This window comes from Phoca vitulina, unplaced genomic scaffold (genome assembly GCF_004348235.1).
Source record: "Phoca vitulina isolate PV1807 unplaced genomic scaffold, GSC_HSeal_1.0 scaffold21, whole genome shotgun sequence".
NCBI lineage: Eukaryota > Metazoa > Chordata > Mammalia > Carnivora > Phocidae > Phoca > Phoca vitulina.
The window spans coordinates 22,683,224-22,706,355 of NW_022589724.1; the positions used below are offsets into that span (position 1 = coordinate 22,683,224).

The 23,132-nt window shown below is 40.0% G+C and overlaps 1 protein-coding gene and 1 pseudogene across 4 annotated transcripts in view; one reads left to right on the plus strand and one right to left on the minus strand.

The window, feature by feature from the left end:
• Positions 1–23,132, minus strand: part of DENND1A (DENN domain containing 1A) — a 498,746-nt gene that overhangs the window by 458,381 nt on the left and 17,233 nt on the right. For all 4 annotated transcript variants that reach the window (XM_032418251.1, XM_032418250.1, XM_032418252.1 and 1 more), the window contains exon 2: positions 555–625. In XM_032418251.1, the coding sequence (XP_032274142.1) occupies positions 555–596 (42 nt within the window). In that variant the 5' untranslated portion in view covers positions 597–625. The remainder of the gene's footprint in view (positions 1–554; positions 626–23,132) is intronic.
• LOC116641294 lies at positions 12,494–12,949 on the plus strand (annotated as a pseudogene).

Sequence of the window (23,132 nt, forward strand, 5' to 3'; positions counted from 1 at the left end):
ATACTCTAACCTTATCTGAGACCCTGTTGTCCAGGAATACACATCCAAATTAGTCCAAAATCTAAAGCCAGGAGAGGTGTTTTCTTCAACTCATTTCCAACTTTTACCAGCAGACGTAAAATTTACTACATTAAATCCATTTCAAACATCTCCTTCCAGTTTAGTGGCAGAGATTTCCCTTTATATTATTTTGTAACCTAATTCTAAGCCTTCCTCATTAGCAAGGTGACAATATTTCATACTAAGCAGCTGACTTCCAGGCATCTGTGAAAGATACAAACCAAAACTCAATGATTACAACGAATAAAGCCATACTTCAAGCCTGTCATGGCAGTGACTCTTAAATTGTTCACTGTGCTTATTCTCCATTCCTTAGGATGATGTGGAATAAAAGGGAAAGACAAATATATTTAAAGATAAATCACAGTTTAGAATATTCACATATCCCACATGCACAGCTATCTCCACCTGATCTTAGCCAAAAGGCTGAGAAGCGATGTCCTGCACAGCCATCTCATACAATAAACACATATCATAATCAAACATGCAAATACCTGAAAGAGTGCCACCTGTCCTAGGATAGGCCACTTCAACATAGACTTCAAACGTGGTCTCTGGGTTCTGCCTACAAAAGAAACAGATTGTGATTACTGACAAGGATTGAGGCAGCATAGTATAGAACATGTGGGCTGTGATATAAGGCAGACCTTACTTAAAATCATTAGCTCCACAACTTAATAGCTGGGGAACTTTGGCCAAGTTACTCAACTTCTCTGAGCCATGCCTTCCTAATCTATAAAATGAAAGCACCTGGAGTGCCTGGGTGGCTCAGTCAGTTAAGCACCTGTCTTCAGCTCAGGTCATGATCTCAGGGTCCTGGGATCAAGCTCCTCGTTGGGCTCCCTGCTCAGTGGGAGTCTTCTCCTTCTCCCTCTCCCTCTGCTCATACATCACCCCCCACCCCCGCCCCCGCCCCCTGTGCTCCCTCTCTCTTCTCTCAAATAAAAATCTTCAAGAAAAAAAAAAAAAAAAAATGAAAATAACCAGAAGAATTATTGAGTGAGTTAAAGAAAACAAACACACACTGTCTAGGTACAATGCCTGACAAATAATAGGCTAGCTGTGATTATGATTTCACAGGCGTCGTATTTTGAATTTACACAGCTGTATTTCCAAAGCCACAGGGAGAATTCTGAGGAAACTCAAACCAAGGAAACACTAGCACAAAGTAGCTTCTCCTGCATATTCCAGGATAAAACACATATGATGCAGTTAACGTGCTTATTTACAAGTTTTAAAGACTGAAACAAGAGAGACGGTATCCTAAATCACTAGGCTATTATGAAGACAGGATGCTAATCTAAATATAAGATACCGTTTCCACATGGGGGCTTCACCCGTGCTGGCAAGCATATGAATGTTCACTATTATATCCTTTTACCTCTTTATGTCATAAATATATCAAAATAAGGCTGAAAAAGATCACAGCAGTTACAGAATATTAACAGTTGTTAATTCTGAATGATGAGAATATTGGGTTATATTAGCTTTGAGTTTTCTCTTTGATTCTGAAACTACAAAAAAAGATATTTCCAGATTGACTGAAAATGGTTCAGGAGAAAATGTTATACTTTCAAATGTCTACAATTGAATTCTATTTTAAACCTGACAACACGGCTCAGAAACTTTTGAGTCACCTGATCAGATCTAACGGTTAATTTCAATCAAATAAATACCCTGAATTTGCCCAGTAGATTCCACTTCTCAAAATAACTCTCATTCATCTCATTTCAACCTCATTATAATCCTATGAGGACAGGTGGATCGGTTATTCTTCTTCTCACCATACAGGTGAGGAACCTGAGGCAAAGAGATTCTATGTGACTTGGTGGTGGTCCCACAGCTAGTTAGAAACACAGCCAGAACCTGAATTCACCCTCCTGGAGCTCAAATTCTGTGCTTCATTGATTCTAAGATGAACTTTTTTCCCCCGACACTCCCACATCTCTTACAATCTATTGCATCTTAATGCTAAATGGCAGCATTTTTTTTTTCTTAGTAATACATATAATGGTGCATTTTACAAATAATGGCATTAGATTCAATAAAACATTTTAATATTCCCTCTACTTCCTTAGGAGTAGAAAAATGTGTGTTTTGTCAATCAGGAATCTATTTCTCTTGTGAAAGATTATCATTCTTTCACTGAAGAGAAACTTAAGCTTTTGCTTTAAATAAGTACCTACAGTGAAAAGAGTTGGCTGCTCTAAAGTTCAAGGTATTTAAATATACCTTGTCAAATATAACTTTAAAAATCAGACAGTAAAGCAGAGTATTTTACTTAATAGGCTAAATAAAACAAAGTAAACTGAAGTTTGAAGAGAGCCTTAAAATTTTTGTGTGTTTTCCCTGCAGGAGGATACAAAAAGGTCTACCAAGCTAGCATCCTTTGGCCACCAAACATTGTTGAAAATGTCTTATGGAAACATCCCTTTCATTCAAATGATCTCAAAGTAGAGTGTTTGATTAAAGAAAGGAATGTTCTAAGGCTATTTAAAGAGCATCAGGAAGACTCCTTCTAAAATCTAAACATAGCCTTCCTGGGGTGCCTGGGTGGCACAGTCGGTTGAGTGTCCAACTCTTCAGCTCAGGTCATGATTTCAGGGTCATGGGATCGAGCCCCACGTTGGGCTCTGAGCTGAGCACGGAGTCTGCTTAGGACTCTCTCTCTCCCCCTCTGCCCCTCCTCCCCGCAACTTGCACTTGCTTGCTCTAAAATAAGCCAATCTTTAAAAGAAAAAAAACTTTTTTTTTTTTCCACACCTGGGTGGCTCAGTTGGTTAAGCGTCTGCCTCCGGCTCAGGTCATGATCCCAGGGTCCTGGGATCGAGTCCCACATCAGGCTCCTTGCTTAGCAGGGAGCCTGCTTCTCCCTCTGCCTGCCATGCCCCTGGCTTGCGCGCGCATGCACGCGCGCTCTCTCTCTCTCGCTCTCTGACAAATAAAAATCTTTTTTAAAAAAACTTTTTAAATAAACATACCTTTCTTAAGCCGATTTTGCAACTGGCTGAATTTCATCTCAAAATTTCATTTGGAAAATTGAAATAACAAACACATGCCTACGGAGATGTTACGTAACAAATTTTTTAACACTAAAGCTCTGATACATTAACCTGTGCCATTAGGTTAAGGTATTTTGTACAGATCTGCTATGTCTCTAAATGAAGACTGGACTGGGCGCCTGGGTGGCTCAGTTGGTTAAGCGACTGCCTTCGGCTCAGGTCATGATCCTGGAGTCCCTGGATCGAGTCCCGCATCGGGTTCCCTGCTCAGCAGGGAGCCTGCTTCTCCCTCTGACCCTCCCCCCTCTCATGTGCTCTCTCTCATCCTCTCTGTCTCAAATAAATAAATAAAATCTTTAAAAAAAAATAAAAATAAAAAAAATAAATGAAGACTGGACTAACATTGTCTATACTGTCTCTGCTGCTTCTCCGTATCTCTAACACACTTCAACCAGGCTTCTGAACCCACTACAGCACTGAAAAAACTTGTCACGATTACCAACGACCACATTGCTACAATGTGCTAAAATGGCCAATTCTCAGGGCTTGTCTTATTCAACGTCTTGGCAGCATTTGACAGAGTCGATAGATTTTTCCGTCCTTGAAACACTTTCTTCTCTTGCCTTCCAGGATATCACTCTCTATTGGTTCTCTTCCCACCTTACTGGCTGCTCCTTCTCATGTAAGCTCTCCTACCCTTGAATTTAGTCCTGGACCTCTCCCTCTCTCCGCTCATTACTTAGATGATCTCATTCAGCCTCATAGCTTTAATTACCATGCAAATGCTGACAAGCCCCAAAATCATGTCTCCAACCTGACTTCTTCCCTGACTCCAGACTCCCTTATCCAACTGCCTACTCAACATCCCTGCTTAGATATTCAAGAAGCATTTCTAATTTAACAAATGGTGCTTTTCTTCCTCAAACCTGAGTCGCTTGAATTCCACCAATTATTCAGACAAAAAAAGACCTGATATCATCTTTGACCCCTCTTTTATATATTAGCCACAATCATTCACATGTCACAACCAGCAAATTCTGTTGATTTGATCATCAAAATATAACCAGAATCTGGGGGCGCCTGGGTGGCTCAGTCGTTAAGCGTCTGCCTTCGGCTCGGGTCATGATCCTAGTGTCCCGGGATCGAGCCCCACATCGGGGTCCCTGCTCCACGGGAAGCCTGTTTCTCCCTCTCCCTCTGCCCCTGCTTGTGTTCCCTCTCTTGCTGTCTCTCTCTCTGTCAAATAAATAAATAAAATCTTTAAATATATATATATATAACCAGAATCTGAATGCTTCTCAGCATCCCCAACCCTGCTATCCTTGCCAGATCACTGTATCTCACCTCGATGACTGCAATACTCTCCTGACTGATCTTGCTGCTTCCTCTCTTGCCCTCCTTTGATCAGATTTCAACTTAGTGGTCAGTAATCCTTTTATCGCAAAGTCGGTTTAGGTCAGTCCTCTGTCTAAAACCTCCCTAAAGTGTCCCCCATCACTCGAAGTCTTAGTTCTAGAGATGGATAATGGGGATGGTTGCACGACAGTATGCATGTCTTTAATACCACTGAACTGTACACTACAAAAATGGTTAAGATGGTAAATTTCACATGTATTTCACAATTTAAAAAAATTAAGATGGGAGAAAAAAGTCCTTACAGGGTCTACATGATCTGGCTTCTCCCTCTCTCTCCAACTTCATTTCATACCTTTTTCCCCTTGCTCACTGCTCTCCAGGCACACTGTCCTTCCTTCAGCCCCTCAAACACACCAAACTCATTTCTAACAGCCCTTTGCACTGATCTTCATATAGGTGGCCCTTCTTGTCATTCAAAACTCAACTTCTATTTCACCTCCTCAGAAAGGCCTTCCCCAATACACTCTCTACCATCTAATTTTCCACAGCATATCTATCACAATCCTGGTCATTGTCAGTCTCCCTCCTATGAATGTAAACTGCAGGAGAAGGAGTTTGTCGCTCTTACCCACTAGTGTTGCCCAGGTACCTAAACCGTGCCTGGGACATAACCAGAATCAAACACTGAGCAGAAGAAATAAAGGAAGTACAGACCAGCCTTTCCCAGGGTCTGAAAGATTTCAGTGATAGGAGTGATTATACACTTCCGTGATTCTCAAACTTTAGCATGTGAAAAGAGATTTCCAGCCCTACTCCAGAGTTTGGGAGGGATGGGGGGAGAGCCCAAGGATTAGCATTTCTAACAAGTAGCCAAATGCTTGCTTACTAGCAGGTAATACTGAGGCTGTTGGACTAGTGATCACACTTTAAGAATGAACCACTGATCAAGTTAAATGGAATTCTTCTTCCAAATAACTTAGTACATAAAACAAAATAAACTTAAGGTATACCTTAGTAATCCATCAACAGTGCTTTTGCAATAGAACAGATTTCAAAGAAAAATAGCATTTGTAGAAGCACGGAAGCTTACTCCTATTGCTTTCCATAGTTACTGCCTCATTCTAATGAGTAATAATAAAACCACCTAAGTTTTGCACTCAGTTCAAATAGCTGCGAGAGTTCTATTACATGGAGCCAAAGATTATGACAGTTCCTTAAAAAAAAAAAAAAAAGGCAAAAAGCTGACTAAAACACTAAGAACAAATTGGACTATAATTATAAGTTATAGTCATGCTTATCCATGATCACTTACATGTTGCCTTATGGAAGAAGTGGTGACTAATGTTGTGACAAGTTATATAACATACCAACAAATATACATAAGTTATTTTAAGGGCCAGTGAAGCCAATGCAGATGGAAGCATTTTCTATTTCTCTGCAAATCAAAAAATAAATTTAAAAGTGTCTCTTCTAAATGCAAATGGCCAAGAGACTCTTAATATTTTCATTAAGCCTATAAACACCTAAGACTAACAATTTCCAGAGAGTCTCTGAGACTACCTTGAGACTGCTTATTTCCTCCATAACTCCTCAAGATGCTCAATATTTTTAACTACTTGGCTAAAGGAACCGAAAAACCTATTTCTGTCCTATTAACACTCACTGCTAATTCAGTACACGTAATGATGCTGAGAATACCATATTCAGAGCCAATTTTCCAATATGGACCCAAGTTTTCCCAGAACACTTCATGATATAGCTTAACATATTACCATGGAAATGTCCTGGTTCTGCCATGATATCCCACTATTAATTGCCTTACATTTCTCTCAGTGATCTGGAACCCTGCCTACCTGCCAAGCAACTTTTTTTTGCCACCCACCCTCACCTCCTGCAGTCCTATACCCTAACATGCAGCTGTGCAGAACTACTTGTACCTGCTCAACAAGCCATGCTCTGGCTCACTAGGTACACCGTTACCGTTCCCCTTCCACTACTATTTCTGTGTGCCAGGCATGATGCTAAGCACTTCACATGCATTATCTCTGTTAATCTTCAACGACCCTACGTGTGTTTACCCCCATTTAAAGAGGAGGACACTGGGACACCTGGGTGGCTCAGTCAGTTAAACATCTGCCTTCGGCTCAGGCCATGATCCCAGGGTCCTGGGATCAAGTCCCGCATCAGGCTCCTTGCTCAGCGGGGAGCCTGCTTCTCCCTCGCCTGCCACTCCCCCTGCTTTGTGCTCTGACAAATAAAATCTTTAAGAAAAAAAAAAAAAGGCTATAACTTTAAAAAAAAAGAAAAAAAAGGATGACACTGAAATTCAGGATAAACTAGCCAAAGTCAAAGCAAAAGAGTAGCAGAATCAACATGAATCATCCAAAAGCTCTAACCACTTTACCGTTTGACATTATTGACATTATTCAGATGCTCTTCTGCAAGGAACAGTCTTTCCAGTCTCTTGCACTTGACAAATTCATTCATCAAGCCTCAGCTCAGGCACTTCTTCCTTTCTAGGAAGCCTTTCTCAATCCCCCCTACCCACAGCGCAGACGGGGTTAAGTGCCCCTCCTCTACATTCCCAGGGCACCCTGTGCTTCCCCCACTCTTGCTGTTCTTACCACATTCAACGCTGATGCAATTACAATTACCCAAGGGGCTTTTAAAAGTCCTAATGCCCAGGCCACACCCCAGAACAATTAAAATCAGAATCTCCAGGCACCAGTATTTGTTTAAAGCTCCCCCAACTTATTCCAATGTGCAGACAGTGGAGAACCACCCATGTACCTCTGATTAAATATCCACCTTCCCCTCTAGACTGGCAGCTTCTTGAGGGCACCAACAGTCTTCTCATAACCCTGGTCTGACACCTGGCATAGTAAGTGTTTGATGAATGAGTCTTCCTCCAACACCTGACATGTGATTTCCGGCTCCTAGTAACTGCTTCTCTCTGACAAGAGGTAATTTACTGAATACACACTGCTTACACATGACTGTTACTCTTTAAAGATATTTTCCTTTGGAGTCAAAGGTATCAATAAGTCACACCTGCTGACAACAGCCTTGGCTCTTAAATACAGAAAAATGACATACAAACAGCTAAAATGTGTTTGAAAGAAGGGAGGTCTGTTCAGTTCTTGCTTCTGGGAGAATGAAGCCTGAAAGTAAGCCAAGAGAGCATTTCTATTCAATACCACTCTTCTGAACACAATTCTCAGTGATTCACTGGAAGGGCCATGCTCAGTGCTCAGGGCCATGTTCTCAAAATGATTAAGTACACTCAGCTTGAAGTCATGAAACAGACAAAGGCTTTGACAAGATTCAGGCAGCAGGAAAGCTTAATGGGTTTTTTTGTTGTTGTTTTAGAGTATCATGCTATTGATCACTCTGCTGGATCATCAGCTTTCAATTAGGATCTACTTTTCTTCAATTACAACATATTATGAGATTAGGAGAAAAATATAACACTAACTCCTCATAAAATGAATCTTCGCTGCATATGGTAACCATGCTATAATGCTAGGCCCTCCTCCCTTTAAGTGTTATTTAGAGCTACAAATTGAAACACACACAGTGTTAGGACACCTTACTCCTTTCACCATCATCTAATCTTCAAACCAGCTAGTATCTATCAAGCAAAATAGCAACCTATTCTCTATAGACTAATGATCTGACTTCACCTCTGTTTCTTTAGTTACAAACTTACATGCTAAGGGAGCTGAGGTCTATTTCAAACTTCATTCCAGTTGAACTGTCTTAAAGTTGACAACATAGTCAAGAGAAACTGTATACACTTCAGAACATGCTAGCAAACATCACCTACTAAACATTGATTCCTTTAAGCCAGACAAACAAGCAAAAGGGTAGTGTTAATATTTCCAACAAGTCTCCATTTGTTTCAGTGAACTCTGAAATTAAAGCCGTTTTTCCAGGCTGAAAATGCTGTATCAAAGGGTGCTTTCTAACCCATAACAAGTTAACACCTCCATAGAAGAATGCAGTCATTGTTGAGACTTGTTAGAAAATGATTAACTTAGTTGTGTAATTATACAAACAAGTTGTTTCAAGATTTTACACTTAACTTTTCATTTCTAATAATGCTCTCAGGATCAGATTAATAAAGATACACAGATCCTGCTGTGCGAGGAGTTGCAAAGTTTCACCTTTCCATATATGCCTATGGAAATATTTTCGTGCCACCCTGAGCAGAACAAGCTAATGGAAGAAATTTAGCTGAGTTCCAAGAAGAAAAACAGTGCCTGCACACCCCTCAGCAATGTGCAATACTCCATACATTTTTTTTTAAAGATGTATTTATTTTAGAGAATGTGTGCCTGTGAGAGCAGGGGGAGGGGCAGTGGGAGAGGGAGAGAGAATCTCAGACTCCCTGCTGAGCACAGAGCCTGACACAGGGCTCGATCATCGCAAGATCCTGAGATCATGACCTGAGCGAAATCAAGAGTCGGAGGGACACCTAACCAACTGAGCTTCCCGAGCACCCCAATACTCCATACTGTTTTAAGAAATTCTCCACTGTGCTGAACTGCAGTGTTAAAATATAGATTCTTCAACCATATTAATAACATTTGCAAAGATCATATCTATTTCATTAACATTTTTATCCTTAAAAAATATTTAAAAGCCTTCCCTTCCCTAACTTTTCCTCTGCTCTTTCTGAACAATTTAGCCCTAAAGTTATCACACAGGCAAAGCAAGGTAGATTGTCTATGTAGGCAATGGCCCAGTGTGGGCTGTCAAGCCTGAGCAGGGTGAGGAAAATGTCCCTCAAGGACCCTGACAAGGGATGTTAGAACATGAGCAGGGTAGGAGGATATCTATGCTAAGGGGTGGCCTGGCAATACAATGCCAAATCCAAGTGGATAAGGCAGGCATTCACTTAGGTGAAGCAGCCTGGCATGGGGAGCCAGAACTTGAGTGGAGTGAGAAATGTGTTCAAACACAGGGATGGCCAGGTCTGAAACATAAGTGGAGTGAAGAATATGCTCACATTCCTCAAAGGAAGGTACAAGGCTGTCAGAGCCCAAGAGGTTGAGGAGCATGTCCAAGCACAAGGGTACCCTAGAGTGGGGTGTGGAAGCCTGGGTAGGTTTGAAGAGTTTGGCCATGTGGGTTTGGGGCAGGCCTGCTTAGCATGATGGGGAGCCAGAGTCCAAGCAAGGTACCCATAGGGCAGTGGGGAGGGCAGGGACACATCAAACCACTGGAGTAGGTATGATGATCCTAGGAAAACAAGGTGAAAGAAAACATCCATATCGGGTAGGGGTGAAGGGGCCCAAGACCAGTAAGGAAGGCCTACTTTCTCACAAATGAAGTTATTAAGAAACTAGAATGAATTCTGTAGAGTTGGATTTGAATTGGAGACATTAGTGTGAACTCAAGGTTTTCAATAAATACATAGATAAGGAAATAAAATGTAAATGTAACCTGACTTTTAAACATACACATATTTCCTGGCTCTGTCTACTGACAGGCCCTAGAAGCAGCAACACCCCAACAGCAAGGAGTGTATCTAGTACCCAGACGCTGGGTTCTAAATACAACTCTTCTCTAACAGGAACCAGAGCTCCTTGGGTTTCGAAATAGCTGATTCCAGGGCTGGGGCAGAGAAAGTACAAAATGAGCTGGAACATCTTATTGTGTCAGAAAGCGAAGAAGTGCTCAGAGAAGGACTGGGAACTGTCAAAAGACCAGCTTGAAAAGGCTCCCACTGGCTAGATCTGGAGTAATTTAAGCATCAAGTTCAATAATGACATTAACAGATTATTAACCCATCAAATAAAACAGGAAACCATGAGTCCACACTGATATAAATAAGTGAATTAAAAACTGAATGAGGGGCACCTGGGTGGCTCAGTCGTTAAGCGTCTGCCTTCAGCTCAGGTCATGATCCCAGGGTCCTGGGATCGAGCCCCGCGTCAGGCTCTCCGCTCGGCGGAAAGCCTGCTTCTCCCTCTCCCACTCCCCCTGCTTGTGTTCCCTCTCTCGCTGTCTCTCTCTCTGTCAAATAAATAAAATAAAATCTTTAAAAAAAAAAAAAAACTGAATGAGAAATGGACCATTTACACAGTTTCAAAGTACCTTCCCACAAAATACTAATTAATTGCAAGAGGGAAAAGAGTGTATAAGTTTAGCAAAAACTACCTTAATCAACTCATTAAAGTGATCAACATAAGTAATGAGACAAACAGCTAGAATGCAATGGGAAAACATCATTTCCATGACATTCCTGTCAAAGATGCTTCACCAGAATCTAATCTTAAGAAATATCAGACAATCAAATTCAAATTGAGGGATCTTCTAAAAAATAATCTGGCCTGTAATCTTTAAAAGTGTCAGATCACAGAAATCAAGGAAAGACTAAGGAGCTCTTTCAGACTGAAGGAAACCAAAGAAACATGACAACTGCACACAATGTATGATTATGAACTGGATCTTTTTGCTGTAATAAAAAAAAAATGTTACTGGGACTACTGAAATTTGAATGAGGTCTAAGGATTCAATGTAGTAATGCATCAATGTTAACTCCTGATTTTGATGGTTAGATTGTGGTTTTATAGGACAATGTCCTTATTTGTAGGAAAAGCCCACTGAAGTATTCAGGGGTGAGGAGGCATCAGATCAGCACCTCACTTGAAATTATTTTGTTTTTTTAAGTTCTTTATATTATTCACAGTGCATCGGATAGAATAGGGTATTACCTTAGTAATGGGGAATAATTAATCCTAGGCTGAGTACTGCTTCAGTCCCACCTAACAAATCTTAAAATCAAAACCCAGAGAATCAAACTCTTTCATACTCAACTTATGAAATATATGAAACAATGGTTTTCAAGATATCAGGCAGCAAGGTACAGCAATATCTTGAGAGATGGAAAACAAATGAGAAGAGCCTTCGATTGCCTCAGATCACTGCCATAAGTCCAAGAATATTCATAAGAACACAAAAATACCCCACACCCAACAAAATTAAATACACAGTGTCTGGCAGTCAATAAAAAGATTACCAGGCACGCAAAGAATTAGGAAAATACAACCCATAACAAGAAAAGCCAACCTAGAACTTACACAGATGTTAGAATTAGAAGACAGGACATTCATGGGGCCCCTGGGTGGCTCAGTTGGTTAAGCAACTGCTTTCGGTTCAGGTCATGATCCTGGAGTCCCAGGATCGAGTCCCGCATTGGGCTCCCTGCTCTGCAGGGAGTCTGCTTCTCCCTCTGCCTCTCCCCACTCCCACCAGCCTCATGGCTTGTGCTCTCTCACTCACTCTCTCTCTCTTGCAAATAAATAAAATCTTAAAAAAAAAAAAGACAGGACATTCAAAGAGTTGCTCTAACTGCATTCCAAGTATTCACAAAATTAAGAGACATGGAGATTCAAAAAAGACCCAGAGATAAAAATGACAATGAAAAATCCACCAAATGGGATTAACTGCGGAGTAAACACTGAAGAAAAGATTAGTGAACTTGAAGACATTGTTTTAGAAATTATCCAAGATGAAACATACAAAGGGGGAAAAATTCAAACAAACCGAAAGCATCACTGACCTATGGAACAACTTCACACAGCCTAAATATATCAGTAATTAGAATCCCCAAAGGGGGGAGAAGGCAGAAAGACTAAATCATGATCAAAAACTTTCTAAATTTGATGAAAACAATAAATGCACAAATCCAGAAATCTCAACAAACTTCAAGCACAAGAAACAGGAAGAAATCTAAGGCACACCATAATCAAATTGCTCAAAATCAGTATTAAGGAGAAAATCTTAAAAGCAGAACAAAAAACACATGTTAACATTCACGGGAACAAAGATTAGAATGACAGATTTCTTGTCAGAAACTAGGCAAATGAGTGAACAGTACAGCAGCATCTTTTAAGTACTGAAACGGACAACCTTGAATTCTACTCCCAGAGACCATTTCAAAAGTGAAGACAAAATAAAGATTTTTCAGACACTACAAATGCTGAAAGAGTTCATCACCAGCAGACCTGCACTACAAGAAATGTTAGAAGTCCTTCAGGCAGAAAGAAATGATGCCAGATGGAAATATGGACCTCTACCAAGAAATAAAGAGCATCAGAAATGGTAACTACATGAACTAAATAAGTCAAATGATCATCTCAATAGATGCAGATGGTTTCACCAGAGAATTCTACTAAACATTTAAAGAATTAATACCAATTCTACCTTTTGCCTTGTCGCATCTAAGAGGGAAAGGTGGGTCACCAGCAGTTCTACTGGAGCCATCTGAGGAAATCTGGCCAGTTCTTGTTGCATCTGCTCAAATCCTCACGGTCTGATCTGGATGTACGGCCTCGGTATGTGCCACCAGTGTTTCCGTCAGTACTCAAGGGATACAGGCTTCATTAAGTTGGATTAAATTAACTTTCTTGAATGTCATCCAAGAGACCTACCTACTGAAGATACCCAAGATACCTACCCTAATGCTAACTCACTGTACATAAAATAAAAATATTCCAATAAAAAAAAGAATACCAATTCTATACAATATCTTCCAGAAAACAGAAGAGGATGAAACACTTCAACTCATTTTACAAGGCCAAGTATTACTCTACTACCAAAACCAGACAAAGACAGTACCAAAAATATAAATTCTACACACACACACACACACACACACAATAGATCAATATCCTTTTAACCACAAAAATCCTTACCAAAATATTAGTAAACAGAATTCAACAAGATATACCATGACCAAGTGGAATTTATTCCAGGGATGCAAGGCTGGCTTAATACTGAAAAAAATCAATATAGTCTATACCATCTTAATAGGCTAAAGAAGAAAAATCAAAATTATAATATCAATTGATGCAGAAAAAGCATTTCATAAAATTCAACACACATTTATGATAAAAATTCAGAAAACTAGGGATAGAGGGATCTTCCTCAAGCTAATAAAGGACCTCTATGAAAAACTTAAGAGTTAACATACTTACTGGTGAAAGACTGAATACCTTCCTTCTAGGATTAGAAATAAAGCAAGGATGTCCATCCTCACCACTTCGCCATTACACTAAACAGTTAAGCCAGGGCAGTAAGGCAAGAAAAATAAAAGGCATATGGACTGAAAAGGAAGAAATCAATTTTTTCCTATTTGGGGACAACATGACCATCTATGTAGAAAAGAATTTGGAATTGATATTGAGATAATTTCATTCTCTTCTATCTACAATTCTTCCATTTTCATCTAATCTCCTTCAAGGACTTTTTCCACGCACTCCTTCTCTTATAGTGTTCAAAATCAAAACCATAGATTTGGATAGCTAAGGATATGAGACTTCAAAAACACAAACCAGGGGCGCCTGGCTGGCTCAGCTGGAAAAGCAGGTGACGCTCGAACTCACGGTTGTGAGTTTGAGCCCATGTGGGATGTAGAGATTACTAAAAATTTTTTTTAAGATTTTATTTATTTGACAGAGAGAGACACAGCGAGAGAGGGAACACAAGCAGGGGGAGTGGAAGAGGGAAAAGCAGGCTTCCCGCTGAGCAGGGAGCCCGATGCGGGGCTCGACCCCAGGACCCTGGGATTATGACCCCAGCCGAAGGCAGATGCTTAACTACTGAGCCACCCAGGCACCCCAAAATAATCAACTTTTAAAAAGCACAAACCATAATGTGAAAAACTGATGAGTTTAATTACATCAAAATTAAGAATATCTGTTCAAAAAAGGAAATTTTTACTTAAAATGGAAATATTCTGTCCATTTACACGTGTGAGAGAGAGAGAGACCTACGGGAAAATATCCATCATTCAATTTTAACAGCAATTCATGGAACACCAAAGTTCTACGGGAACATGGCTTGAAAACTGCTATAATTCATCCATCACTAAGAAGCAAAGTACAGGAATATTCCCTGAGAACATAAAGGGACCAGGATTAAAAACAAGTTGAGTCAGATTCTCTCTGCTAAGAATCCAGAACTGACTCAGAGCTGGCATTAGTTATGCGACTTGTTATAGAACTTAGGTCCATGCACTGTGTCAACAAAATCACCCAAGGAACCTTTTTGAAAACACAGATTCCCAGGTCCCAGAGGTTCTGGTTCAGAGGGTCTAGAGTGGGGTCCCCAAAAAAATTTTTTTAAGTTCCCCAGGTGATTCTGGTGCATAGCCAGCCAGGTTTAGGGACCCACTTAAATAACAGTCTTAAAACGGAAAGAACGAGGGAGACAGAAAATCCAAGGCAAGAGTCTGTGTGGTCCCTGACTAGAAGAGCCTAAAGGTTGTGGGAGTGCTTTGAGGGCCTAATTATGGTACTTTATTAGCTCCCGAGTGAGTGTTCGGAAGTGTGCAGGCTCTGTGTGACCAGTCATGGACACCCGTTCAAATGTCTGCCATTTCCTTAATATAAAGAGCATTAACAGAGAGGAAAACAACTTTAATTTTCCTAATGATTTTCAGCTATGGTGGGTCTGCTTACTCACCCAGGTAAATAATACCCATTTTTAATTTAGAACATCTTTTATTTTTTCATAGTTTACCTATTCTCTAGATTTACAGATAGATGGTAATTAATCAGACATTAAAACTTATCAATATAAGGAAAGGCATCTTGGAATACCTAATCAGCCCAAGTCCAGGCCCTTACTCTCCGAAAACTCCAAGACCAACCGGAGCAACAAAAAACAATGCATAGACTCACCAAGTAATGCTTCAGAGCAAAGTCAACATTAAAGCCAAGAATACATACTGTAAAATAGCAAGACGTGTAAGAAGGAGGAGTCCTAGAATGGTGAAAACTATCTGCTTGCCCTGGTTCTGGCAATGAACTAGCTAGGCAGCTTGGAGCAAGCAATGAGCGCCAGGAGGTCTAAAACAGGAGCACGTGGGGTCTGGCTGTAGCACAGCTTTAAAGACCTTCCTCTGTAGGATCCAATTTCCCCATCTATGAACAGATCACTAAGAAAGATCTCTTCCAGTTCTGACATCTTGTAGCTCTAGGATTCTAAATCAAGAAGATTTGCAAAATCTTTTTTTTTCGGGCGCCTGGGTGGCTCAGTCGTTAAGCGTCTGCCTTCAGCTCAGGTCATGATCCCAGGGTCCTGGGATCGAGTCCCACATCGGGCTCCCTGCTCAGCGGGAAGCCTGCTTCTCCCTCTCCTACTCCCCCTGCTTGTGTTCCCTCTCTCGCTGTCTCTCTCTCTCTGTTGAAAAATAAATAAAATCTTAAAAAAAAAAAAAAAAAAATCTTTTTTTTTCTTTTTTTGCAAAATACAAAGTTATATTTTAGTTGTTAATATGAAAGTTCATGATTTTTATATCAAAATATTGATTTAGGGATGCCTGGTTGGCTCAGTTGGTTGAGCCTCTGACTCTTAGTTTCAGCTCAGGTCCTGATCTCATGGGTCATGGGTCACAGGATTGAGCCCCACATCAGCTCCTACCTCGGCAGGGAGTCTGCTTGAAGGATTCTCTTCTTCTCCCCCTCCCCCTACAAGCACACACTCTAAAATAAGTAAACCTTTAAAAATATATATACACATTGATTTAGACTAATACAAATGCTAATTTCCCAACTTCTAAATGTTCTTTGTCCTGAATATCAATTCGACAAATACTTTAAAAAAAAAAAAAAAAAAAGGGAATGTCTTTCACTTAAGATTTATTTATTTATTTTAAGGTGGGAGGGGTAGAAGGAGAGGGAGAGATGCAGACTCCCCGCTGAGCAGGGAGCCTGATGTCGGGCTGGATCTTACAACACTGAGATCATGACCTGATCGGAAATCAAGAGTTGGATGCTTAACTGACGGAGGCACCCAGGCGCCCTAACATTCATTTTTCTAGGGCAGTAGTTTTCAGCGCAGAGCAGAGGTGTATCAGAGGCCTTATGGGAAAGGGAAGAGAAATGAAAGAGACCCATCACACAGATCTACTTCTACTGTTTTTTTAAGATTTATCTGTTTGAGAGAGATAACCTGCATGCATGTAAGCAGCAGGAGAAGCAGAGGGAGAGAAGCAGACTCCCCGCCTAGCGGGGAGCCCCATTCAGGGCTTGATCCAGTGAACCTGAGATCATGACCTGAGCCGAAACCAAGACTCAGATGCTCAACCTACTGAGCCACCCAGGCACCCCTACTTTTACTGTTTTGTTTTTGTTTGTTTTTAAGATTTTATTTATTTATTTGACAGAGAGAGACACAGCGAGAGAGGGAACACAAGCAGGGGGAGTGGGAGAGGGAGAAGCAGGCTTCCTGCGGAGCAGGGAGCCCAATGCGGGGCTCGATCCCAGGACCCAGGGATCATGACCTGAGCCGAAGGCAGACGCTTAACGACTGACCCACCCAGGCGCCCCTACTTTTACTGTTTTATGTCTAAATTTTAAATAAGGCTCCTCTGACACAGGGTTCCACACCTTATAAAGGGGGGGGGGGGTCTTAAAAAGCATATACACAAATAAAACAAACATGTAAGATAGGTATGTTTATTATCCAGTTCACCAGTGAAGGAACTAAGGTACAGACAGTTGAACTACTTGGCTGAGCTCACACATTTAGGAAATGAAGATGAGACCAGAACCCAGGCATTTTGGTTCCGAAGTCCATGCTCCAGACTACTATGCTAAGCTCTACATGACACAACACAGTTTAGAAAATAGACAAAAAATATAACATGAATCTCCAAGACTCCCAAATGCATTCAGAAATAAAGACACTAATTAGCATGGCAAGCAAGGTTGTTTGCAATTGAGCCTCAGCTAGACCCTTCAGCTTCTGCCACCCCCAGCTACCAACACACAACACATACCTCCCACATCACAGTCACATTGACCTTCTCATCAGGCCTCAATCATCTGTGCCTTATATGTATATTTACCATTTATTGAGCTAATTCAGAAGGTCTGGGAACTGTGCTGAGCATGTTATATACCACACCTCATTTTATCTACGTGACAATCCTGTGAGGTAAGGGAGTGTTTGCGGATCTTACTAGTCTTGTAGAACTTAAATAGCTTGCCCCAAGAACAAAGATCTAGTAAGTAGCAGTGTATGAACTCAAACCCAGGTCTGTTGTGACTTCAAAAGGTTATGTTCTTGACCACAATTTCCTTCCTAAAATGTGCTCTATCACCAAACATCATATTCATTCAAGATGCATCTACAACAGTGCTTGGCAAATAGTAGGCACTGGAGATATTTGCTGAATCAATGAATAAATGAACAAATGCCCCCCTCCTCTCTAGAGGCCTCTCTGACTCCCTTATAAAATTCAGTTGCTCTCTCTACATTGTCACAAGACTTGTTTCAAAGCTCTCCTATAAGGCTTCCCAGGAGCTATTCCATGCTTTCTACTTATATGTACATATTACTCACTAGACTAGAACCTTGTTTCACTTCACCTTTGTATTCTCAGCCTCTAACAAAAGGCCTGGCTTTTAACAAGCACTCAGTAAGTTTGTTAATTGAATGAATTTCCCTGAGGAGAAGTGAGATGAATAAGAGACTCATGATTCATATTAAAACTTCTTTTTCCTCAAGAAATAAACAACATTCAAAGCTGTGATATACTCAAATGTGTGCTCTATAAATACTTTTAGGTTTCAACTATCATCAGAGGCATCTAAATTTAACTCATTCAACACATATTTATGAGTAATCTAAATACATACATATAAAGGCTTACAACCTAGTCAAGGAGATAAAACATAATAAAAATGTAAAGGTAAACAGTCAAACATGAGCTGCCATGAGGAAATACAAGACTAAGTGCCGCATAATTGGTCAAACAAAATGCTGTGGGCTTGCAAGTTGAAGACCTTATCCTGGCCAAACGCCATGGGTCTAATTACCTGATGGACAGTCTACAATGAGGCTCTTCACAGTCAATAGCAAAATGAGGGGAAGAACAAGGGACAGTGCAATGTGTTTTCCATATAAAAGTATTTAATTCAATTTTTAAAACTGTCCTTAATCTGACATGTTCTTCCTGCTCTTTGCTATAAAAAGGTAGTTTCTCCTCAAAAATGATGATGGGAGATAATCATTTCTTTGTGGTTCCACAAAACTTGTTTTTAAAATTTTATTGGTGCAAACATTCCAAACATTTGGGAACCACTGAGCTAGGGTACTCTGTGATGCTTCTCTCAAAGAGGAAGAACTTGAAGTGAACATTGCAGAATGAACAGGATTTGGCTAGGTGGGAGGACAGGAGATTTTAAGCAGGGGAAACGGCCTGATAAAAATACAGAGGTGTTCACACCAGTCAGAATGGCTAAAATTAACAAGTCAGGAAACGACAGATGTTGGTGAGGATGCAGAGAAAGGGGAACCCTCCTACACTGTTGGTGGGAATGCAAGCTGGTGCAGACACTCTGGAAAACAGTATGGACGTTCCTCAAAAAGTTGAAAATAGAGCTACCATACGATCCAGCAATTGCACTACTGGGTATTTACCCCAAAGATACAAATGTGATCCGAAGGGGTACATGCACCCCAATGTTTATAGCAGCAATGTCCACAATAGCCAAACTATGGAAAGAGCCAAGATGTCCATCAACAGATGAATGGATAAAGAAGATGTAGTATATATATACAATGGAATATTATGCAGCCATCAACAAAACAAAAACAAAAACAAAAACGAAATCTTGCCATTTGCAACAACGTGGGTGGACCTACAGGGTATTATGCTAAGCGAAATAAGTCAATCAGAGAAAGACATGTATCATATGATCTCACTGATACTAGGAATTCTTAATCTCAGGAAAAAAACTGAGAGTTGCTGGAGTGGTGGGGGGTAGGAGGGATGGGGTGGCTGGGTGATGGACATTGGGGAAGGTGTGGGCTATGGTGAGCACTGTGAATTGTGTAGGACTGTTGAATCACAGACCTGTACCTCTGAAACAAATAATACATTATATGTTTAAAAAAAAAAAAAAAGAAGAAGATAGTAGGAAGGGAAAAATGAAGGCGGGGGGAATCAGAGGGGGAGACAAACCATGAGAGACTATGGACTCTGAGAAACAAACTGAGGGTTCTAGAGGGGAGGGGGGGTAGGGGGATGGGGAAAAAAAATACAGAGGTGTAAGTGTTCATATAAAGTCTGAAGAATAGTAACTAAATCAGGTTGAAACTTGGAAAAACTGCAGCTGTGAATTCCATTTCTGGCAATATGACAAGCTAAGTATACTTCTGATCCTCTACTGAAAACAATTATAAATAATGGATGTTTTTATCTTCTCAAATAAATACACTGACAAGCTTGGAAGGAAATAAGGAAGATTCAGATGAAGAACTGAATGAAGCTAGGAACCCAACAAGGTAAAAAGCAAAACACAAAAACTAGCTTTCCCCTTGAAGGCATTTACATTGCCCGATGGAAGATTCTTCTCCCAATTAAATGGGGCTCAAGGAATACAAGGCAAAAGTAACATCCAGCCTGAGATAGAAAGTATAATATACGCTCCTCCTTCATAATTTAAACTGGGACTACAAAGGTGATCAAGACAGAAGCCCATCCACACACATACACATCTCAAAACTATAATGAAAACAATTATTTTCAAAACTTGGCTATCTTCCTGCAAGTTCAACCACAGCTGGCCCTCACAAGGGATTGCTACCGAATGGTCAAAAACCTCAACCCAGGAATGCAAGTTGAAGTGGTCACAAACTGAAAGTGGCCACAGAACACTAACAAAAAATATGTAAATCTTCTCTAGAAAAATTCACTTCAACCTTGGCCTAAACACACACACACAGTTCCAAGAAATAGTTCATGGGCAAAAATTAGAACCCTCCAGGAAACAACGCCCATAAATAAGGACCTCAGAAATAAAAGATGGCAGAATCAGACTTTTAAAGACTTCAGATATTGGAATTATGAGAGACAGGACATGGAATGTTCAATAAACTTAAAGAAATAAAAGGATTAAAAATGAGTAAAGTGTAAAACTATGACATGATCAAGCAAAATTGAAAAAGAACAAAGTATTTCTCAAAATAAGAAAAAAAATAACTCCATGATTGGCTAAGAGCAGAAAGGTCAAAACCAACTGAATTAGAGATACAACCAAAGTGAATCAGTGAACTTACAGAAATTATACAGAACAGTGTTTAGAGACAGAAATTATAAAAAAATAAAAGACAAAAATAGACCCAAAAATTCTAAAACGAATCAATATTCCAGAAGAGGTAAAGAGAATGGGGCACAACCCAAGCTGGTTTTAAGGCTCTATTTACCTTTTTGGATTCCCATCTTCACCTTAGTTCTTGGTATGAAAAGAGCTGAAAATTTTCCAAAACTGACAACAGATACATATTCACACATTCAAGGAGTCTGATGAATGCAGAGCAGGATAAATAAAAAGAAATCCGAAGTTCTGGTTCCAAGTAAAATATAGTAGGCATACTCCACCTTGTCTCTCACAGCTATAAAATACATCTATACAACCAGGGTAGAATTCATGGAGCACCTATGTGAGGAATCAAAAAAGGTAAACAATAGTAGATAGATTGGGGTAGAAGACTAGAATTCAAAATTTCACCAAATCAGTGATAAACCATACATTTACCATTTTCTTTCCTCTGGTATCACTCAGCATGGGCATAAAGCAGCACAAAAACTGGAAGTCAACAACAGCATAGACAGAGTTCCAGGAAAAGCACTCTAGTTCAGGCTCAAGGAATGGGAAAGCAGGAGGATCTACAGATACCTAAAGCAGTGAGTGAAGAACCTTCCTTTCCAACCAGTAGGGTAACCCTAAGAGAATGGGGCAAATCCCAATTACTTACTTTTCCTCTGTGTCCTCCCACTGCTAGGTCTGGACTACAGATGTAGTCGTGGGAAGTACACAGCAGAACAGGATAAATAAAGCCCCAGTTTTTTGGCCAGCAGAACAGGGAGCCCCAGGGAACTGGGGAGATAACAGAAGGAGGGAAGCTCAGGAAAATGACCCCATAAAGTTGGTTTCAAACACCAAGGCCCATCTCTGAGTCTATCAGCAAAGCATGAGGGTGCCAGGTGCTCCACATTCTTACTAACACTTCATAATCTAAGTCTTTTTAATTTTAGCCATTCTACTGATGTGTCAGGGCTTTCTCAAGGTAGTTTTAATTTGCATTTTGCCAATGACTAATGATGCTAAGCATCTTTTCATAAGCTTATTTGCCATCTGTATATCTTCTTTGATAAAGTATTCAAATCTTTTGCCCATTTTTCTTTATTAGTTTGTCTTATTGAGTTGTAAGAGTTTATAAATTGAGTTTTCAGAACTCAGTGACTTGACTTGTCAGTTCCCTAGAGTGTCTTTGGATGAGCAAAAGATTTTCATTTTGATAAAGTCTAATGCATCCATCACTCTTGTATAGTTTCACTTTTGTGTCCTACTTAGGAAGGTAAATTTGACAGCACTTCATCATAATACTGAAGGGACAAGTAATATGGGAGATATTGAAGAGAACGCCTACATTTCTGCCTTGCATGAATGAATTAATGCATATCATACTGAGACCATTTTCTCAAAGGACATCCACAACTCACTGTTAAACCAAATCGTCTTCTCTGGATTCCCATCTCTACTGAATCCCCACAGCATTCTACACTGCTTATCTAGGTCTCTTCTTTCCCTCTAAGTTCAAATCTTGAACTGTGCTTTGCTATATCCAGCCTGCAAACAACTCTCATAGCTTCATCTTCTTCATCCATGCCAATGATTTCCAAATCTCTATGCTCTCTTCCTAGTAGAGGCATCCATGAGGTTTTGATGCTCCCAAATTGAAAACCTTGATATTGTCACCTTTCACTTTAGTTCCTCTTCTCTCCTCCATGAAGATTAATATTAATTTAATAGTTCTCCAGCTATGCTACTTAAAATATTGCAGGTTTAGGAACTAGACTGAAGTGCCAAAAATGGCCACTTCCCAATTTGCATGAAAAAATAATGTAATCTAAGTTTTCCTACCGTAAGTTTTTCTTAAACCTTTCTCACTTCTATTCCATCTATTCTAAAATATAATATAAAATAGTATCTGATTTAGGGGGGGAAAATGTAGCTTGACATTTAATATATAAATATTTCAGAGTATTCCACACAGTATCACGACTTTTAGGTACTTTATCACCTGAACATGTTTTAGCACCACCGAGCTAATAATGTGCAACTCATATTCCTACTAAACTGTTCTTTCCTATGCAATACGAAACTTTTCCAATGAGGAAGTCAGACCAAGGTGGGAAAGGTGACACCAATTTGCCAGAGAAAAAATTAAGAAGTAGGCCATCAGAACACTCTACCAATTTCTTCCTTTTTAATTCCAGGCTGTGACTGCCCATCCTCTGACACCAAAGAGAATAAGTAGAAACAACTTTCAGTGATCGGTATAAAAATAAAAGACTTTATATTATAGTCACCACAAGTGAGGCACATCCAGGCTGCACCCTCCAGTTAAACCAGCACATTCTGGACGTTCTCTGATTATCAGTACTTACTCCGGGAATAAAGCATAAAAACATTAGCCTCAGAAAAATAAATATAAGTATTTATAATCCCAAAGGGGATCTGCCAAAGCCACATGATTTGGGGGTCATCAGTTATTTGGAACAATCACAAATAGTGGAGTTAAATATATGAAAAGACTACTTACTGATTATACTCTTTTAAGATGAAACCCAATCAACACCAAACTTCTACACTGTATTAAACATTCATTTAATTATTCAGTATG